The sequence below is a fragment of the Tachyglossus aculeatus genome, chromosome 19 (assembly GCF_015852505.1).
Source record: "Tachyglossus aculeatus isolate mTacAcu1 chromosome 19, mTacAcu1.pri, whole genome shotgun sequence".
Classification (NCBI taxonomy): Eukaryota; Metazoa; Chordata; class Mammalia; order Monotremata; family Tachyglossidae; genus Tachyglossus; species Tachyglossus aculeatus.
Window position 1 is genome coordinate 30,205,375 of NC_052084.1, and position 18,706 is coordinate 30,224,080.

General features: G+C 40.8%; 1 protein-coding gene across 1 annotated transcript in view; it reads right to left on the reverse strand.

Moving 5' to 3' along the window:
* Positions 1–18,706, reverse strand: part of ME1 (malic enzyme 1) — a 145,749-nt gene that overhangs the window by 18,877 nt on the left and 108,166 nt on the right. The window contains exons 7-8 of the mRNA XM_038761189.1: positions 8,688–8,797; positions 2,460–2,557 (exon numbers count right to left, since the gene is read on the reverse strand). Of these exons, the coding sequence (XP_038617117.1) occupies positions 2,460–2,557; positions 8,688–8,797 (208 nt within the window). The remainder of the gene's footprint in view (positions 1–2,459; positions 2,558–8,687; positions 8,798–18,706) is intronic.

Genomic DNA, 18,706 nt, shown 5'->3' on the forward strand with positions numbered 1-18,706 from the left:
GTCCACTCCCTTGGGGAACAGAGACAGCACCGTATATTTCTGGAACCATTTTTCCACTTTGGAATCAAACCCAAAGAGGACTACAGATTTGGTTTTCCTCTTTCTTCTGTTTAGAAAAGAAAAGACAATAGAATAAGCCAACAGCAGCTTTAAGGAGTGGAGGCTCTTCTGAGTGAGAGAGCAGTTCGATATAACAAAATTGTAAAAATAATACCCACCTCAGTGGGCTACAGAGAGGTCATTTCCTGAGCAAGGGATCCAGGGGATTAAGGCCAACAATAGGAAGAGCAAATGAGGTTCAAACAAATTAGGTAGAAAGATTAGAGAGTCTCATCTCCTGCAGAGAACGCACATAGCCTGATTATTTGCATCTGCAAAAATGTCTGATTGAATGAGGGCAGAAATAGTATTTGGCCTATGATAGTCTTGCCTGATGAAACAATCTTCAGCTTTTTAAAATTTTGTAAAATTCTGTGAAATGCTATCAAATCTGTGATGTTAAAAAAAACACATCTCAACTTAAACGAGTGCCATTTTCCAGAGTTCTAATACTAGGAATTTATACTTTCCACTCAGCTGAATCCCAGAGCAATTCAGATGAGAGATTACAAAATTCAAATCTGAAAATGTCCACCTTGTGTCTGGTAAAGAAATCAAACTTTGTATGCGTTTTAATTTCTGTCTTAGATTTTCCTCTTTGGCTCAAAACCTGATTAATTAGACATGTTTCTGATTTGCTTCTCTTAAAAATGTCAACCATTGGAAAGGGAAAAAAAAGCTGAATGAAATATATGTTATTAATAAAGAGTAACAAGGGGCAAAACAACTAGAATTTCTATTTTTTTAAATGTTGTCAGATTTGGCTATTTTAGCACTTTTAAATCCAGCTCCAGGAACATCCAACTTGTACTTCCCAAGTGCTTAGTACAGTGGTCTGCACACAGTAAGCGCTCAATAAATATGATTGAATGAATGAATGGAGAAAAATTTAATTTATTTTATTTCTTTCTAAAATTGTCATCAGCTACCACTTTTCTAGGTTACGGAATGGAATTTAGTCACATTACATTTTGGACCTAAAATGCTTTTTAGAAAATGTGCAGCCTCCAATACTTCTCTTAACCATTGATCCTATACTTTGTAATTCCCAAAAGAGCTTGGCAGCTTGCCTGCAAAAAGTTCAGATTCAAACAACATTCCAATTTTTTTGTTAGGGAGTGGACTATTATTGCTGGAGTCCAATTTTATGTCTTTAAAATGAACAAATTTCTTAAATGATAACAGTAGACAGCACAATTGCGATTGCCATTTCCAGTGCCAATGTTTTCAAGTATTTTTATTCCTTTGTTTATGAATGACTGGCACATGGAATCATTGTGCTAATAAATAACAAAACCATCATCTTTATAACCAGTGACAACACAAGTCTCCTCAATTTATATGAAATGTTTCTAATTAGCGAAATATGTACATCAATAATATACCTATGTATATATGTATGTATATACACACACATTTTTATATATCTATATATATACATACACTTGCAATTTGGGGAAAAAATTCTAGAATTTGACTTACTGAACAGGAAACAGAATGAACAGAACACCCTGTGTTGACACTGGAGGCTCTTGAAAGTTGATATCGGATTTAAAATTTGGGATGGGTTTTTCTTGTGGTTGGTTACACAATAGTAGAGAGACTGACCGAATGAGTTACTTGAATCCTGGTTAAAAACGATGGCAATCCTTCCCACTGAAATGAGGTGAGAAGCAGCATGGCCTAGTGGAAAGAGCTCAGGTTTTGGAAGTCAGAGGACCTGGGATCTAATCCCAGCTTTGCCACTTACCTGCTCTGTGACCACGGGCAGGTCACAACTTCTCTGGGTCAAAGTTTCCTATTCTGTAAAATGGGGATTCAATATCTATTCTCCCTCCCACTTCGACTGTGAGCCCCTTGTGGGACAGGGACTGCATCCAGCCTGATTATCTTGTATTTAACCCAGCACTTATATCAGGGCTTGATGTGTTATAATACCCTAACAAATACCACACTTATTATTACATCTTTACACCAATTAGACCCAAGGAAAAAAAGTGTGATCTTATCAAGTACACGGGATGCTTCAAGTCTGGCAGAACAACTTAAAAGAAAAGCGGTTCCCTGTTAAAGCTCGTTAAATACAATGGCCTGGCCAAAGCCAATCTGAACATGTGTGCCATGAGGAAGGGGCTCTCACACACCCCACATAAGGCTTCGAGTTACCCCTGCCTGCTGCCTCAGCTGTGAACAAAAAGAAAATTTATGCCCAGTCCCAAAGAGTGCTTTCCCCTCGTAACCCCACAAAATGGCTGGTCTGGTCAAAGATTTCGCTTACTTAAACTTCCAACTAATAGTAGCATAATTTGGTCAAAGAAAACCTAACAAATGAGTTGCAGTGTGACGGGTATTCCAGATACCTCTCCAGCTCCTTGGAACAGTATCATGTGATCAGACAGCTTGTTCCCCGTGATGCGCAGAGCTGCAAGGAGGCCTGCAACTGCCACAGAAGCGGTTCCTGAAATAGGAAATAGACATTGGATTTCAGAGCATGAAATGGCAACCCTTGGTTTACACCTGCCTCGTCCCTAGAATCATTGGAACCAAGAGAGAGTAGTACTGGAAGTGAAGCCAATTTTTCCCAGGCAGGTAGAGGTAATCGTGCTCTGTACACCGACCTGGCCTAGCCACAGAAGATTCCAATACTTCCTCAGAGAGAAATTATTCTGTAGATTGAGAGGCTCAAACAGTTCCCCAAATATTTCATTTGAGACAGTAACTTACTGGCCCAGACTCTACCCTCCTGGGGGCCACTCTTTGGTCTGCCTTTATTTCAAGTTGCCAGACTTGGCCCCTGACAGTTCCATTTTTCACATACCACGCTAAATCTTCCCTGTCAAGGGAATCCTCTCAAAACTGCATTTGCCCTGTGTACATTCAGTCATGGGAACAGTTTGACACTACTTCCGCTAATCCCATTCCTTGGATCAAAATCCTGGATGCTTTTTTCTGTCCCAGCAATCTTCCCATAAAATCCCACTTAAATTATGTTAAAAGACCTGTCTGTGTCACTGAGAACAAGCTGCCTCTACAGAACTGACAGCTCTCCAGCTTCTAATATGAGGGGTTCAGTATTTCCAACTGATTTACCAGGAAGAATGGGCATGGTTGAACACTGACTTGAGTTGCAGCTATGAAAATCTTGGCCAGATCCCTCTAGGAACTAGGAGCAAATGACGTTGAAATTGATTTGGGATAGAAACCAACTGCGTTTTTCTCGCCATTCTGCAATCTACCATTGAAAGCCTGGCTCAAAGTAAGAGTGGGACTTCACTATTTACATTTACAATACTTTGGCATGTAAACTTTGACAGATCACAGATTGGGTTTACATTCTAAGAGAGAATTACAGAACTCAATCTTTTTCATGGTTTTTGTCAGAAATGAAGCCTAGAAGCTTCTTTGGAAGTTTTTTCTATATTTTAGTTGGTTGTTTCTTCCCTGAAGAAAAAGTCTACTGTTTTCTAGGTCACTCTGCTACAGATATGAGCCAAACTTAACCTTTTCTAACCTCTCTCTCACAATTTTTCTGGATAAAAGCAGATTAAAATAGTCTTCGACAATCACATCGGGGTAGATCTGTAAAATCACATCGAGGTTTGAAGACTTTGCGAAGACCCTGATGATGTAGTTATATCACTCTTCTAAGTCTTCTGCTTTACTGGGAGAAACAGACTACAAATGAAAGACTGTAAGCTCCTCCTCTATGCTGTAATTACCTTGTGGGCAGGGAACATGCCTACAAACTCTGTTTACTGTACTCTCCCAAGTGCTTAGTACAGTGCTCTGCAAACAGTAAGCACTGACTGATTGATGGGTTTGGAAAGTGACTGATGGATGAGGATGATGAAGATTCATGCCGAGAACAACACATCAGAATGATTAAATTTTTAGTATTTTTTGACTAAAAAAGTTGAATTTCCATTGGAAAAAGAGGAGGGCAGCTCTATCTCTGGCTATCTGATTGAGTGCAAACATTATTTTACCCACACATTTACAGACTATTATTATTAACAATAATAATAATTGTGGTATTTGTTAAGTGCTTACTTTGTGCCAGGCACTGTACTAAGTGCTGGGGTAGATACAAGGTAATTAGGTTAGGCACAGTCCCAGTCCCACACGGTGCTCACAGCCTTAATCCCCATTTTACAGATGAAGTAACTGAGGCACAGAGAAGTTAAGTGACTTGCCCAAGGTCGCAGAGCAGACAAGTGGCAGAGCTGGGAGTAGAACACAGGTCTTTCTGACTCTATCCATAAGGCCAAATTGCTTCCCTAGCCTTTCCTGAATACCTAAATTGTTTGCTTTAAAATGCAAATGTAGGCTGTACAAAAAAGGAAAACAGCCAAGTAAGGAAGGCAATGTGATATAGTGGAAAGAGCATAGGGCTGGGGGTCAAGTGACCTGGGTTCAAGCCCCAGCTCTGCTACTGGTTTGCTGTCTGACTTTGGGCAACTCCCTTAACCTCTCTTTGACTCTCAGTTTCCTCACCTGTGAAATGGGAATGAGGTCAATTGTGATCCCCATCTCAGGGACTATGTCTGATCTGATGTTTGTATCTGCCCCAGCGCTCTGCACCTAGCATACACTTAATGAATGCCATAATTATCTAGTAATATAAATCCATTAAGTTTCAAAAGGGATTCAAAGTTCATAATTTTCTTTACAGTCTCCCTTTAGCTGGAGACCTTGATTTGTGAAATTAATCGATTAACTATGACATAGAAGAAACACATCTGGGGACTGCAACATTAGAAATATATTTCTTGTATGTAGTATGTTTGTTCCTTGATAGAATATGTGTGGGTTGTTAGAAGACTGAATTATAATGGCCTAAACAAAAAATATCTGGTGAAATTTCGGAAAACATACCATGTTAACCTAGAATTTCACCAAGCTTGAAAACAAAATTGAGAATCAAGTAAAATAATTCAGGGAATAATTCTATGTTTTAAATTATTTATCCACTTGGTTAGGTTAACAAAATCAGAAATCAGGGATTTTAAAAACTTATAGATTTGGAAATCTTGAGAAGAGGGCAAGTTAAATGGATGGAACATAATGGACTCTCCCTGTTGCTGCTCCTACTTTGTCTACATGAACTAGTTTCATGTCTGCTTTCCTTATCAAAGAAATGGAAATCTGGATAGTTAAAAGTGGTTAAGAAAGCCATTTTTATGAGATGGTGGCCCATGACATCAGAAGCTAACAGATGAGACACTTTCTTCCTAGTGGGGGGAATAAATTGACCTGTGGAGCCCGTCCTGAATTTCTGATTTTGACCATTCCAGGCAATTTGGCAGTCAACCGAAGGCCTGCTACTTCCATTCCACTTAGCCACTTTCTCTTCCCTAGCCTCAGGGGAAGAAACTGTGCAGATGGCATACACCCATAGAGGCCAAGCAACAATTCTCCATTGGAAGTAAGAGCTCAGGACCTTCCAATGGAGAATAAGGCGAAAGCAGTGGGAGGGTGGAGGGAGATGGAGGACAGAGTCAGGATTGGTGGAGGGCAGACAGAAAGAGGGTGGAGGAAAGAGGGCAGGGAAAGGGTACTCGCTGAACTGTTGCTGCCAAGGGTCTGAGGGAGCTTCAGGGGGGAGAATCAGATTCATCCATAATAATGACAATAATCACAATCCAAAGGAATGGTCCAAATTTAAAAGTTTCGATAATACACAGAGAATGTTTCTTTTTTCTCTGCTTTTGATTGTAAACAGGACATAAAGCTTTGCACTTTTGGATTCTGGTAAACCTAAAATTGCATGAAGAGCTTTCATTAAACATTACTGTTTTACCATTTTTTTCTAGCTAGGTACCTCGGGCAGCTAGGATGCTGAACATATAATATAAATATTTTAAAATCAACTACAACATAATATTTATGAATGATTTCGGTCCAAATGCAAGCAACTCTGCGATTCTCCAACATAATAATATTTTTTAAGTTTAGCTTTCCTTAAATCAAACAACATATAATACTGTAAACGATCCATCTGTTCAAAGCACCACCAGTCCCTTAAAGGTCTAATGCAGAAAAGGTTATTTACATGGATAGGTTCTGTGGGTTACAGAATTATTTTTATTGGCTTTAGCCTGCAGTTTCTCTGCCCATAACAGGGGAAAATATTACTTGGGTGGGTAAAATGGTAGGAAAAGAAGGTTATGGAGGTACAATAGAAACATATGGGAAATGCATGGCAAAAAAGGCTTAGGGTAGGCGTACACACACATACACACACCATACAATGAGTATTCTTAGTCTGGATGACTGTTTTAAATCTCTTTAGAAACGGAGAAAGGAGCCATATCAGAAAGTATAGGCTAGAGTTGGGAAATTCTCAACCCTCCACGTCCCACATGGGGCTCAGAGAAATTAAGTGACTTGTCCAAGGTCTCACAGCAGACAAGTGACAGAACTTGGATTAGAACCCAGGTCCTTGCTCAGTCCACGAGGTCACGCTGCTTCTGTAACTGTTTCTGACTAGATGGGAAACTGGTCTCTCCCTGCCCCGGTCGGGAACTACTCTTCTCACAAGGAAACATACTTATGACAAATTCAGAATAGACAAAAAAAGAATAAGGGAAGGAGCTCCTTAAACTTTTGCCCAAGAAACGGACTACTAGCTGTAACAATAACACCAACGGAAAAATTATGAGAAGAAACATTAGCCAATTTAAAGGGTCTCAAAAGAAGTGACTTAAATGACCCCAAAATAGAAAACAAACCCAAGATCTATCTGCTTCAGAAGCAATCAATAGTATTTATTGAGTGCTTACTCTGGGCAGAGCACTGAACTAAGCATTTGGAAGAATACAGTGGAGTTAATAAATACAATTCCTGCCCTCAAGGGTAGGCAGATACTAAAATAAATTACAGGTAGGGGAGAACAATAGAGTTTACAGATATAAATATAAGTGCCACAGGGAAGATGCAGGTGGTTGAGGACGCAATGTTTAAGTAATGCAGAACTGCTGAAGTGATAGTAGAGAGGGAAATAGGATGAAGGGGAGGCAGATACTAAAATAAATTACAGGTAGGGGAGAAACAATAGAGTTTACAGATATAAATATAAGTGCCACAGGGACGATGGAGGGGGGTGAGGGTGCAATGTTTAAGTGATGCAGAACTGCTGAAGTGATAGTAGAGAGGGAAATAGGATGAAGGGGAGGCAGATACTAAAATAAATTACAGGTAGGGGAGAAACAATAGAGTTTACAGATATAAATATAAGTGCCACAAGGACGATGGAGGGGGGGTGAGGATGCAATGTTTAAGTGATGCAGAACTGCTGAAGTGATAGTAGAGATGGAAATAGGATGGGGAGATGAGAGACTAATCAGGGAAGGCCTCTTGGAGGAGATATGATATCAGAATTTGCTTTGAAGATGGGGAGAGCTGTGATCTGCCGGATGTGAAGGGGAAGGGAGTTCTGGGTCGGAAGGAGGATGTGAGCAAGTCGACTGTGAGAGACGAATGTTCAGGACACAAGCACTATGCCTGAAATGCTGGCCTAGGCATCTTACTTAAAAGTAGGGGCACGTGTCCATGCACGTATGTTCTAATAGGGACGTGATAAATTGAACGTAACAACTGCCCGGTAACCTGGTCTGTTTCAAAACAGTGCAGTGAGCACAGTTCGGGGCTCCTCCACAGAAGACAGCTTCTTGGGGCAGTCTCGATTTAAGCAAAGAAAAAGCAGTACCCAGCACTTTCAGATACCACAGAACGCCTTGGAAGGAACGTCTTGTTCCTGTGGCCACTGACATTATGGTGGCAAATTTAGCTTTCTATCTAGATGGCCTCCAACCTGATGTGGCATAAATAGATCACTGCTGCTAAACGTATTCCTGAGGGGATTAATGGGGCCAGATTGGTGTTTCTAGTCACACCACCATCTCCTACTATTCCTCTCAATTACAGCTCAAAATAAACACCTTCCTACACCCCTTTCTCTAGCTCAGAGGAACAACCTGGGACCCAGGTCCTTCCTGAGAAGAATGATCTTCACTTTCCGCCCCCCAAACCCACAGTATTTACTAAGCACTTACTATATGCCAGGAAATCTACCAAGCATTGGCGTATATACAGGATAATTAGTTTGGACACAGTCCCTGCACCATGTGGGGCTCACAGTTTTAATCCCCATTTTACAGATGAGGTAACTGAGGTAACTTGCCCAAGGTCACACAGCAGACAAGTGGTACAGCTAGGATTAGAATACAGGTCCTCTGACTCTCAGGCCCACGCGCTAGCCTTTAAGCTATGTTGCTTCTCAATTTATGCTGATTAACATGGCAACAATAACTAAGGGAATCTGAATGCCCCATAGTTCGGCAATTTGTAATTGGGTCAGGTATAGAACTTCCCCAGGTGAGAACAAATATAAAAAACAGAGAAAAAAATATTGCACTCTCCTAAGTGCTTAGTACAGTAAGTGTTCAATAAATACATTTTTTTATGTGTGGGGGACAAAAAACTGGGGGCTAAATATGAAAAGGTATCAAACTCAAGCATTTATCTAAAATGAGGATGAATTGGGGCACATTTTGCTCAAATGCTCTCAAAACGGATAATTTTCTTACCTTGAATGTCATCATTAAAAGTACAATATTGGTTGCGATACTTCTTCAGGAGACGGAATGCATTTGCATTAGCAAAATCCTCAAACTGTATGAGGCAATTCATTCCATACCTAAAGGGATAAAATAATTACATATCATAAAAGGGAAGATCTTAAATTTTTTCAGTAAAATAACTCTCACAATACGTTTCTGAAAAAAAGCTAAACTTTTCTCTATCTATAAAAGTAAAGAGTGACATAATTTCTTAATGATTTACAATAATAATAATAATAATGGCATTTATTAAGCACTTACTATGTGCAAAGCACTGTTTAAAGCACTGGGGAGGTTACAAGGTGATCAAGTTGTCCCACGGGGGGCTCACAGTCTTAATCCCCCATTTTACAGATGAGGTAACTGAGGCACAGAGAAGTTAAGTGACTTGCCCAAAGTCACACATCTGACAATTGGCAGAGCTGGGATTTGAACCCATGACCTCTGACTCCAAAACCCGGGCTCCAAGCCATATGACTTCATTTATCACTGAAATTAAATTGATTTTTGGGATAGTGGTTAATTCATCTTGAATCCTAAAGTATCTTTATGGTGTTTGAGAAAAGTGGAAACATCAAATGCGATTTAACAATTGGATCAGCAAGCCAGAAAGACATGGGAAGGCAGTTCTAAGCAGAAGAAGACATAGGAAAAATCATGTTACTCCAATGATAGTAATGATTGTGGCATTTGCTAAGCACTTTCTAAATACTGAGGAGACTGGGCGAATAGAGATGAAACCTATGCTATATTTACAGAGTGCCTGGCCAACGACAAGACATTTGAGGACACAAAATGATGGCTTTCAAAATGAGAAAGTCAATTCACAAAACGAATTGAGAGCAAGTAGAACCGTTTGAAGATGGAAACGATCTTACCAAGCATCTGCAAATAGGAGAAGAAACAGTCACAAAAGAGGGAAAAGAAAGAGACATTAAGTTGTGCTTAATGTGATTCCCCTCCCCACAGAAACACTTCTGACTTGGACAAATTTGGGGAGAGGAAACTGAAAAAAAGCCACAAGTGTATTTTAGGAAGAGGCTTAATGGGTGGCAGAGTGGAATCACTAGAAGTGCTGAAAAATGTGCTCTGTGGCCTTCAGCAATTCCCTTACTGATTTTCTATACACCCCACTGCTGATATATGAAAATATAAATTTAGTTTAACATGGCTCCCATCTCCCAGCAATCCCAGGTCCACTGGACTTCCAAATGTAAGTTACCTTTAAATGCTGAAATCAGAATCTATGATGAGAATTGCATGTGTCTAATTGAAGGCAGTGCTTGGCCTGACAAATTCATTCATTTAATCATATTTATTGAGCGCTTTACTATGTGCAGAGCACTGTACTAAGTGCTTGGGAAGTACAAGTCGGCAACATAGAGACGGTGCCTACCCAACATTGGGCTCACAGTCTAGAAGTGGGAAATGACAGTATGTTGAATAGAAGAGATGGTAAAAATATACTGGGCATCAACCAACAGGGGAAACACACACACACACAGTTATTAACACATTTGCCCTGAGGAAATTCTAATTTCACAACCATATTGAAGTATTTAACTAAAACTGAGACATGGGATTGCCAGACAAAGGTAATCTCTGATAAAATTTTCCTTTCAGAACATGTAAACTCATTATGGGCCGGGAACGTGTCTGCTAATTCTGTTGCAGCTGAATAATAATAATGATGGTGTTTGTTAAGTGCTTACTACATGCCAAGCACTGCTGCTCTCCCAAATGCTTAGAACAGTGCTGCTCTGCACATAGTCACTCAAATACCATTGATTGATTGACTGAAGTTAAGAGATTTCATAATGAAAGACATACACATAAAAAAAGAATCCGGGCTGTCACTCCTTCACTACGGCACATCAAAACTGAATCCAAGTGCAAAGATAACTAAACTTGTTCCTTAAAAATCCATAATTTACTGTGTGGCATACATTTGTGTATTTCTGGGAGGACAACGTGTTAACCACAAGATTAACTGCTAATGAGTTAAGCATTCTGGGGTATGGGAACAATTAAAAGCAAAGAATCTATTGAATCAAATTCTTCATTCTCTACTTAGCAATTTGCTTTTGCTTTGGGTCATGATTGCTCTTTCCTTCCTTCCTGTTCAGTTCTTATTAAGCAATCATCAGAAATTCAACCAGCCATATCCAGTTAGTCTGAATGCATCCAATATGTTTTTGGCAACTTGGTCATTTAAATGCTGAAGTCTGGGCACAGAGAGCCAAATTTAATGGTCAAGGTAGCTTTGGTCTGATGTGATATGATTATGATGCCTGTGAAGGCCCCCCAAAAAACCATATTTTCATGGGCAAATCACTTGAAAAGTGCTTAAACCAACTATGCTGCTTTCATTACATTGAAGGCATAGCTTTGTACAGAAAATTTCATCAAATAGCAAGAACACTTTTTTTCCCTAAATATACTTCCCATTAAGACCAGTGGAGACTTGTCTTAAAAGGCATGAACACCTTCAAAGACCATTCTTAGTGATTACCAGTTCCTGATAAAATTATTCCTGGTAACCCTTCCATGATACAATTCAACATTAGAAAACGTTTGGGCACGTTCAATTATTTTTGGAAACAGATTACAAAAAAACCCAAAATAATAAAAAATACTTTCTCCAGTTCTAAGTAAGCTACGTAACTCAGGCCGTGACAGTAATCCAACTGGAAGGCGATGAAGCCTTGCATTAGGGTAGTAGCAGTAGGAATGGGGAAGAAAAGGTAGAGCTATGAATTACTGAAAAGGAAAATCAGCAGAAATTGTTGCCAGTGTGGATATGGAGGGTGAATGAGAAGCCACCAAAGATGATTCAAATCTGGGTTGTGATCATGGAGACAAAGATTCGAGCACAGTTGTTGGTACTGATGCAAATAGATGAGGAGAGGGCCTTTGCTATATTTTTGCATGTTAAGTCTGAGTTGGTAATGAGATAGCCAAAAGGCGATAGGTCATTCAAGGGCAGGTCATTCAAAGGCGATAGTCTTCAAGGGCAGGGCATGTGTCATTTCATTCATTCATTCAATCATTTATTGAGCGCTTACTGTGTGCAGAGAACTGTACTAAGCGCTTGGGGAGTACAAGTCGGCAACATATAGAGACAGTCCCTACCCAACAACAGGCTCACAGTCTAGAAGGGGGAGACAGACAACAAACAAAACATACTCTATATAGATCCCAGTACAGTGCTTTGAACACAGTAGCTGCTCAATAAATACTACTGATGAATATACCTTCCAATAAAGAAAATAGTACTGCTCCTCAGAAAAGATAATCATATAATTTACATCGACACCTACCCATAAATGTTAAATTTTCTTGAATTTTTCACTGAATTTAGTGACATTAGATGGGACTGTTCCAGTCTTATGACTCTCTGCTGCCATTTCCTTCTGATATGACTGTCCTGATATTTCAACAATGTAAGCACAATGTATTTTTTTAACGTGATATATATAACATTCTAGCTGCACTCTAGCTACATAATATTTACCATAAACTCAGTTGTTGGAAGGGGAATTCGCAGCCAGCAATGCAGAACTGTTACAATAATGTTAAACATCTCATCATTTCTAACAAAATGAAGAAAAAGACTGTTATGCAGAATTCTGATTCTGTTTTCATAGAGACGGAAAACTAGTTAAGCTAGAAGCAGGCTTCTATTTGAGTTAGTTTGGCATTTAAATCCTCTCACTCTTATTCCATGTGTGCACAAAGGCACACCCCATAGAAGACTGAAATGTTTTGGATTTCACCTGGTCTTAATAAAGCTAATGACAGCAGCTTCATTAGCCAGCTAGCGACAGGGGGCTTGGCCATTTGGCCTTTTGGCAACAAGCCAGCCCCCAAAAGCTAGACAGACTGTGTGCTCCTGCAGGGAGGTTTCATCACCGGGATACTGCATCCTCAGGCAGCCTCCAGTTTGGACTCCTACTAACCCTTTGACAGACTGGGAGGAAGGAGAGGGATAAGAGGGAGAGGCAATGAGAACCAGCATGGAGTTGTAGAAACAGCACAGGACTGGGTGTCTAGAAAACTGGGTTCTAATCCTGATTCCTCTAATCCTGAAGTGGGCAAGTCACTTCAGTGCTCTGTGTTTCAATTTCCTTATCTGTAAAATGGGGATGCAATACCTGTTCTCTTTTCCCCATAAAAAACTGGGTTCTAATCCTGATTCCTCTAATCCTGAAGTGGGCAAGTCACTTCACTGCTCTGTGTTTCAATTTCCTTCTCTGTAAAATGGGGATTCAATACCTGTTCTCCCTTCCCCATAATAGTGAGCCCTATTTGGGGACAGGGACCATATCCAACATAACTACTTTGTATCTATTCCAATGCATAGTACAGTGCTTGGCACATAGAAAGCCCTTATCAAATACCACGACTATTAATATTGCACTATTACTATAATCATTATCATCATCACCATTATTGCCGGGGGTCCTGGGCACTCAGAGAAGGAAATGAAAAAAATCATCCTTCAAAACACCCATTGCCCTAACGTCCCCCTAGCCTCCCCTATCCCAAATTAATCAAGCTTGGCACAGTGATAAGATTTTAACAAAATAAACTACGTTTCATTTCCTCCATTCTTATTCTGAAACAATTCTGAAATAATGTGAAACGACGTTACCCATTTATGCATGGACAGAGGGCACATATTTAACGGAGCAGCTCCATTTGGAACTTAAGGAGGAGAGCAAAACCCTACCCTGTCAAATTCAAGCAGACAGCGAGTGCTATTTTATAGGCAAACAGAAGAGAACTACTCAGAGTTTGGGCAGAATGCCCCAGTTCTCATAAAACTGGCTAGAACACCTATTAATGACCCAGAGGTGTTCAGGCGCCCGCCCTCAAACACGGGTCCTGTTGCATTCTCTGGCTTCTACTGACTTTTTTTTTTGCTTTCTGGTACTTCTGTTTTCCCAATTATAATTCTGTATTATCGATGGTTGTCCCTTTGGGAAAGCACAGGGACTCAAGAAATGCTGCCTGCAACTGGAGGAGGAGTTCTGTGACAGTAAATGCTTCGGTTCCCATCTGTTTTTACCTTCACTTCCCCACAGGTTGTGACCTCTGTAAGAGTTTTTAACTCTTCCTGCCACCACTCATCTTTCTTCTAGGGATTCCCTCTGCCTAAAAAGTTTTTCTCTTCCTCTCGGCCAGGTAACCACCTGCTTCGGTTAACATTCCTCTATGAGACTCTTTCTAGAAAAAACACAGTGATGATCTAACAGGGAGACCAGAAGCAATCCGGAAGCGAGCGTCTCAAATTAATAATAATAATAATGGCATTTGTTAAGCACTTACTATGTGCAAAGCACTGTTCTAAGCACTGGGGAGGTTACAAGGTGACCAGGCTGTTCCACGGGGGGGATCACAGTTTTAATCCCCATTTTCCAGATGAGGTAACTGAGGCACAGAGAAGTTAAGTGACTTGCCCAAAGTCACACAGCTGACAGTTGGCGGAGCTGGGGATTTGAACCCATGACCTCTGACTCCAAAGCCTGTACTCTTTCCACTGAGCCACGCTGCTTCTCCTGTGGAGAGACTCTTGGGACGCTCTCTCCTCTGCCGCGGTTTTTAGGATAACAATACTACTGTACTCTCCAAAATGCTTAGAACAGTGCTCTGCACACAGTAAGCGCTCAGTAAACACCACTGAACAATTGACCGAACTACAGTTCAGCAAAGAAGGGCAGTTTACTGCTGCCCAAGTCACTGATAAACAGTGGATCACTCTAAATCAAGACAAAGGGATGATTGATGAGAGAAACTGAGAAGCAGCTTAACCTAGTGGATAGAACACAGACCTGGGAATCAAAAGGACCTGGGTTCTAATCTTCATTCATTCATTCATTCAATCATATTTATTGAGCACTTACTGTGTGCACAGCACTATAATAAGCACTTGGGAAGTACAAGTTGGCAACATCTAGAGACGGTCCCTACCCAACAGTGGGCTCACAGTCTAGAAGGGGGAGACAAAGAACAAAACATATTAACAAAATAATAAAACAAAATAAACAAACAAAATCTGGACTCCGCTATATGTCTGCTGTGTGACCTTAGGCACATAAGTCACTGAACCTCTCTGTAATTCACTTACCTCATCTATAAAACTGGGATTAAGACTGTGAGCTTCATGGGGGGCATGGACTGTGTCCACCTGATTAGCCTGTATCTACCTTATGGTTAGTACAGTGCCCGGCCCATAGGAACCACTTAAGAAATACCATAAAAAGATAGATGATGAATTCTCACATGTGTTTTCAGTTCTAGAAAATACAGAAAACTAAAACATCTTCTGGGTCTCTAAATCACCTGCAGAAAATCATAACAATAACAATAATAAAAACCTTTTTTATAATAATGCGCTTTTATCATTTCCAAAGCACTTTCACATTAATGATCTCCTTTTGTCCTCGCAACAACACTGTGAAGTAGGGAGAGGCAGGTATAATTATCCTCATTTTAAAGATGAGGAAATGGGGGCCAGAGAGGCTGTGGGACTTGCCCAAAGTCCCACAGCAGTCAGACGTCTCCTGACTCCCTTGCCCTTTCTGGTGGATGAAGCATAATCGCTTGGGAAGACTGTGAATCAATCAATCAATAGTATTTATTGAGCGCTTACCGTGTGCAGAGCACTGTACTAAGCACTTGGGAAGTACAAGTTGGCAACATATAGAGACGGTCCCTACCCAACAGTGGGCGGAACTAACTTGCCATACAATGAAATACAGAGTAAAAATATGGATAGAGATTACCCAACAGTGGGCGGAACTAACTTGCCATACAATGAAATACAGAGTAAAAATATGGATAGAGATACACTGGCAAAGACGTGGTTTAAAGCACATTTTCAAAAATAAGAATTAGATTACGAGCTCTCTCTAGAAAATATGCATTAAGGTGGAAAGCCAAAAAATGATTCTTTCCTTAATTAACTTCATGCCTGAGAAAGCTGAGAGACATTTTATACTTTTCCATACAGTTTCAGTAGATATTCAAATTCAATAACATTATCCACTTTTAAAGTTAATGTTTTTACCAGGAGTCATCATAAGAAATTAAATAGCTTCTCTCACTTTCATTACAGTAACAGGAGCTTCTTGGAAAACCCGGGGAGGAGTGACTGACCGTCCCCCTTCTAGACTGTGAACCCTTTGTTGGGTAGGGACCGTCTCTATACGTTGCCGATTTGTACTTCCCAAGCACTTAGTACAGTGCTCTGCACACAGTAAGTGCTCAATAAATACGATTGAGTGACTGACCGTCTGGATCAAACATGGAAAACCTCTCACTAGGACGGTGCAAACCCCGTTGCCTGGGGTCATGCCCGTGGTGTCGGGAGTGGGTAGTGTCAGACGTTTACACCTGTCCAAACAGAGCTTCAATTTGGGATATAAATTTTCCCTGCGAATGGAAACAAGGATTAAGATTGTTTGGAAAATGATTGCAGACTGACCTCTCAGCCTCTTCGGGGCCAATCTTATTCTTGAGCAAACTTTAAATAATAATGATGGTATTTGTTAAGCACTTACTATGTGCCAAGCACTGTTCTAAGTGCTGGGGTAGATACAAGGTAAAGTGGGAGACTGATTGAGACAGTCAAAGGTAAATCGGGATGGAGCAGCAGACTCCAGAGGCTTCCTACGGGTAGTGGGCAGGGAATGTGTCTGTTTGTTACTGTACTGTACTCTCCCAAGCACTTAGTACAGTGCTCTGCACACAGTAAGTGCTCAATATAACTGAATGAATGAAGTGAGCTCATCACAAGCTCTCAGTTAAACGGCCTCATCGTCCTCTCCCAGACAAGGGGACAAGGTAGGTGGATCCAACTCCTAGTGAATTCTTGTCCTCAGAACCCAACTACTCCTAAGGAGAAGCCCTCTGGGCTACCCTAAGTATAGGTAATAGTAGTAATCTATTTTTTAAGCGCTTACTGTGTGCAGAGCACTGGGAGAAAGCAAACAGGTGGAAATTAAACCTGGTCTCCCGTGGGGTTCACAGTCTATGCAAGGGCTAGAGTCCTTTTATATTCAGCACAATGTCTGAAACAGAGTAAAGACTTGACAAATACCACTTTAAAAAAAATCAGAACACTGAGTGTAAACGCGGAGGGGAAGGGCAGGGGGGAGGGCCAAGACAGACACAGATTTAGGAAGACCCAGGCATTTCTCTAGGCCGGAGTTTCCAAGCCACTCTGCTCCTACCCAACAGGCGCTTCTGCCCCCTTTCCTTGGATGCTTGACAAATTGTCTCCCCTATGGGCAGCCACCTACACTCCCTTCCTCTCTGGACTACGAGAAGTGAGGGGGCGGAAGCTTGCCCTGGTTCTTTTCTACAAATTAGGGAGTTTGCTGCTTTCTCTAAATTTAAAGCTCCTCTGAAAGGATTATTCTCACGGGGCAGCAGTTCCATGAGAAAAAAATTTCAAGAGACTTGATATTAATTAAATCCTGGGCTCTTTTGTTTCTCCCCTTTTCTCTCCCTTCCATCTTTCCTCCCTTCCTCTCACTACCTTCATCCCACACTCCCCAGGAAACGAGGGACAACAGCATGCAGACTGGCTCCTGATAATAATCAGGGTTCTTGTTAAGTGCTTATTGTGAGCCAAAGACCCTGTCAGGTCTATTCCCAGATCTCCTAGTTCCTTGCTCTGTGGCTTTGGGCTTGGATCTTACTTGCTTTCTCTGTGGTAAGGGTAAAATTACTGTAGAAGGGTTTGCCTCCAGTATTTTGGACCAAGTGTGGTTGGTTTGTGACTTTATAACATCTTCCCAGTGAGACCTGGGGACAAACATAGATGGAAAATAGTGTGTTCAACATGTGTTCATTTCGAAAAGTTTATTCTAGATGTTGGTTTTCCTCTCATGCTTCCCTCCCATCTGATCATTCTCTGATCTGTGACTTTAAAGTAAAAAATAACATTCTGAATCTATTCCCTGTTGCATCCCTCTTGCATCATGCAAGAAAAAGAGCCATGTCAGGACTGTTTTCTTCTGGCTTGATCCAGTTAGGCAAAGCAAGATACATTTTTATCCCTTCTGTCAGGTTATGATAAAGTACAGATTTCTGTTGGCTCCATTTTTATCACTAAAGGAAGAATCTCTCAGTTTGTGCCGGCTAAAATGCCTAAAAATCAAATAGCAATGGTAATGTGTTTGGTTAGTGATTGTACATTGATTAATATTCAACTATAAAAAATGATATATGACATTTGAGGTATATTGAAATAATTAATGAAAAATAACAGAGTAAGGGGTAACTCTTACAGTCTTCCTTCATCTATTTTATAGCCAAGTTATGAACAACCCTCTAGACAGTAATTCCCTACACACTTAGAACAGTGCTCTGCACACAGTAAGTGCTCAATAAATATGATTGAATTAATAATAATAATGATGATGGTATTTGTTAAGTGATTACGATGTGCAAAGCACTGTTCTAAGTGCTGGAGCACTGTTCTAAGCGCTGGGGATTTGAATAATAATGATGGCATTTGTTAAGCACTTACTATGTGCCAAGCACTGTTCTAAGCACTGGGGGGATACAAGGTAATCAGGTTGTCCCACATGGGGCTCACAGTCTTAATCCCCATTTTACAAATGAGGTAACTGAGGCACAGAGAATTTAAGTGACTTACCCAAAGTCACACAGCTGACAAGTGGCAGAGCCGGGATTTGAATCCATGACCTCTGACTCCAAAGCCCGGGCTCTTTCCACTGAGCCATGCTGCTTCTCATGAACAGACTGTAAGCTCGTTGTGGGCAGGAAATGTGTCTGTTTATTGTTGTACTGTACTCTCCCACGTGCTTAGTACGGGAAGAGCACGGGCTTGGGAGTCAGAGGTTGTGGGTTCTAATCCCAGCCCCGCCACTTGTCAGCTGGGTGACTTTGGGCAAGACACCACTTCTCTGTGCCTCAATTAGCTCATCTGTAAAATGGAGATTAAGACTGTG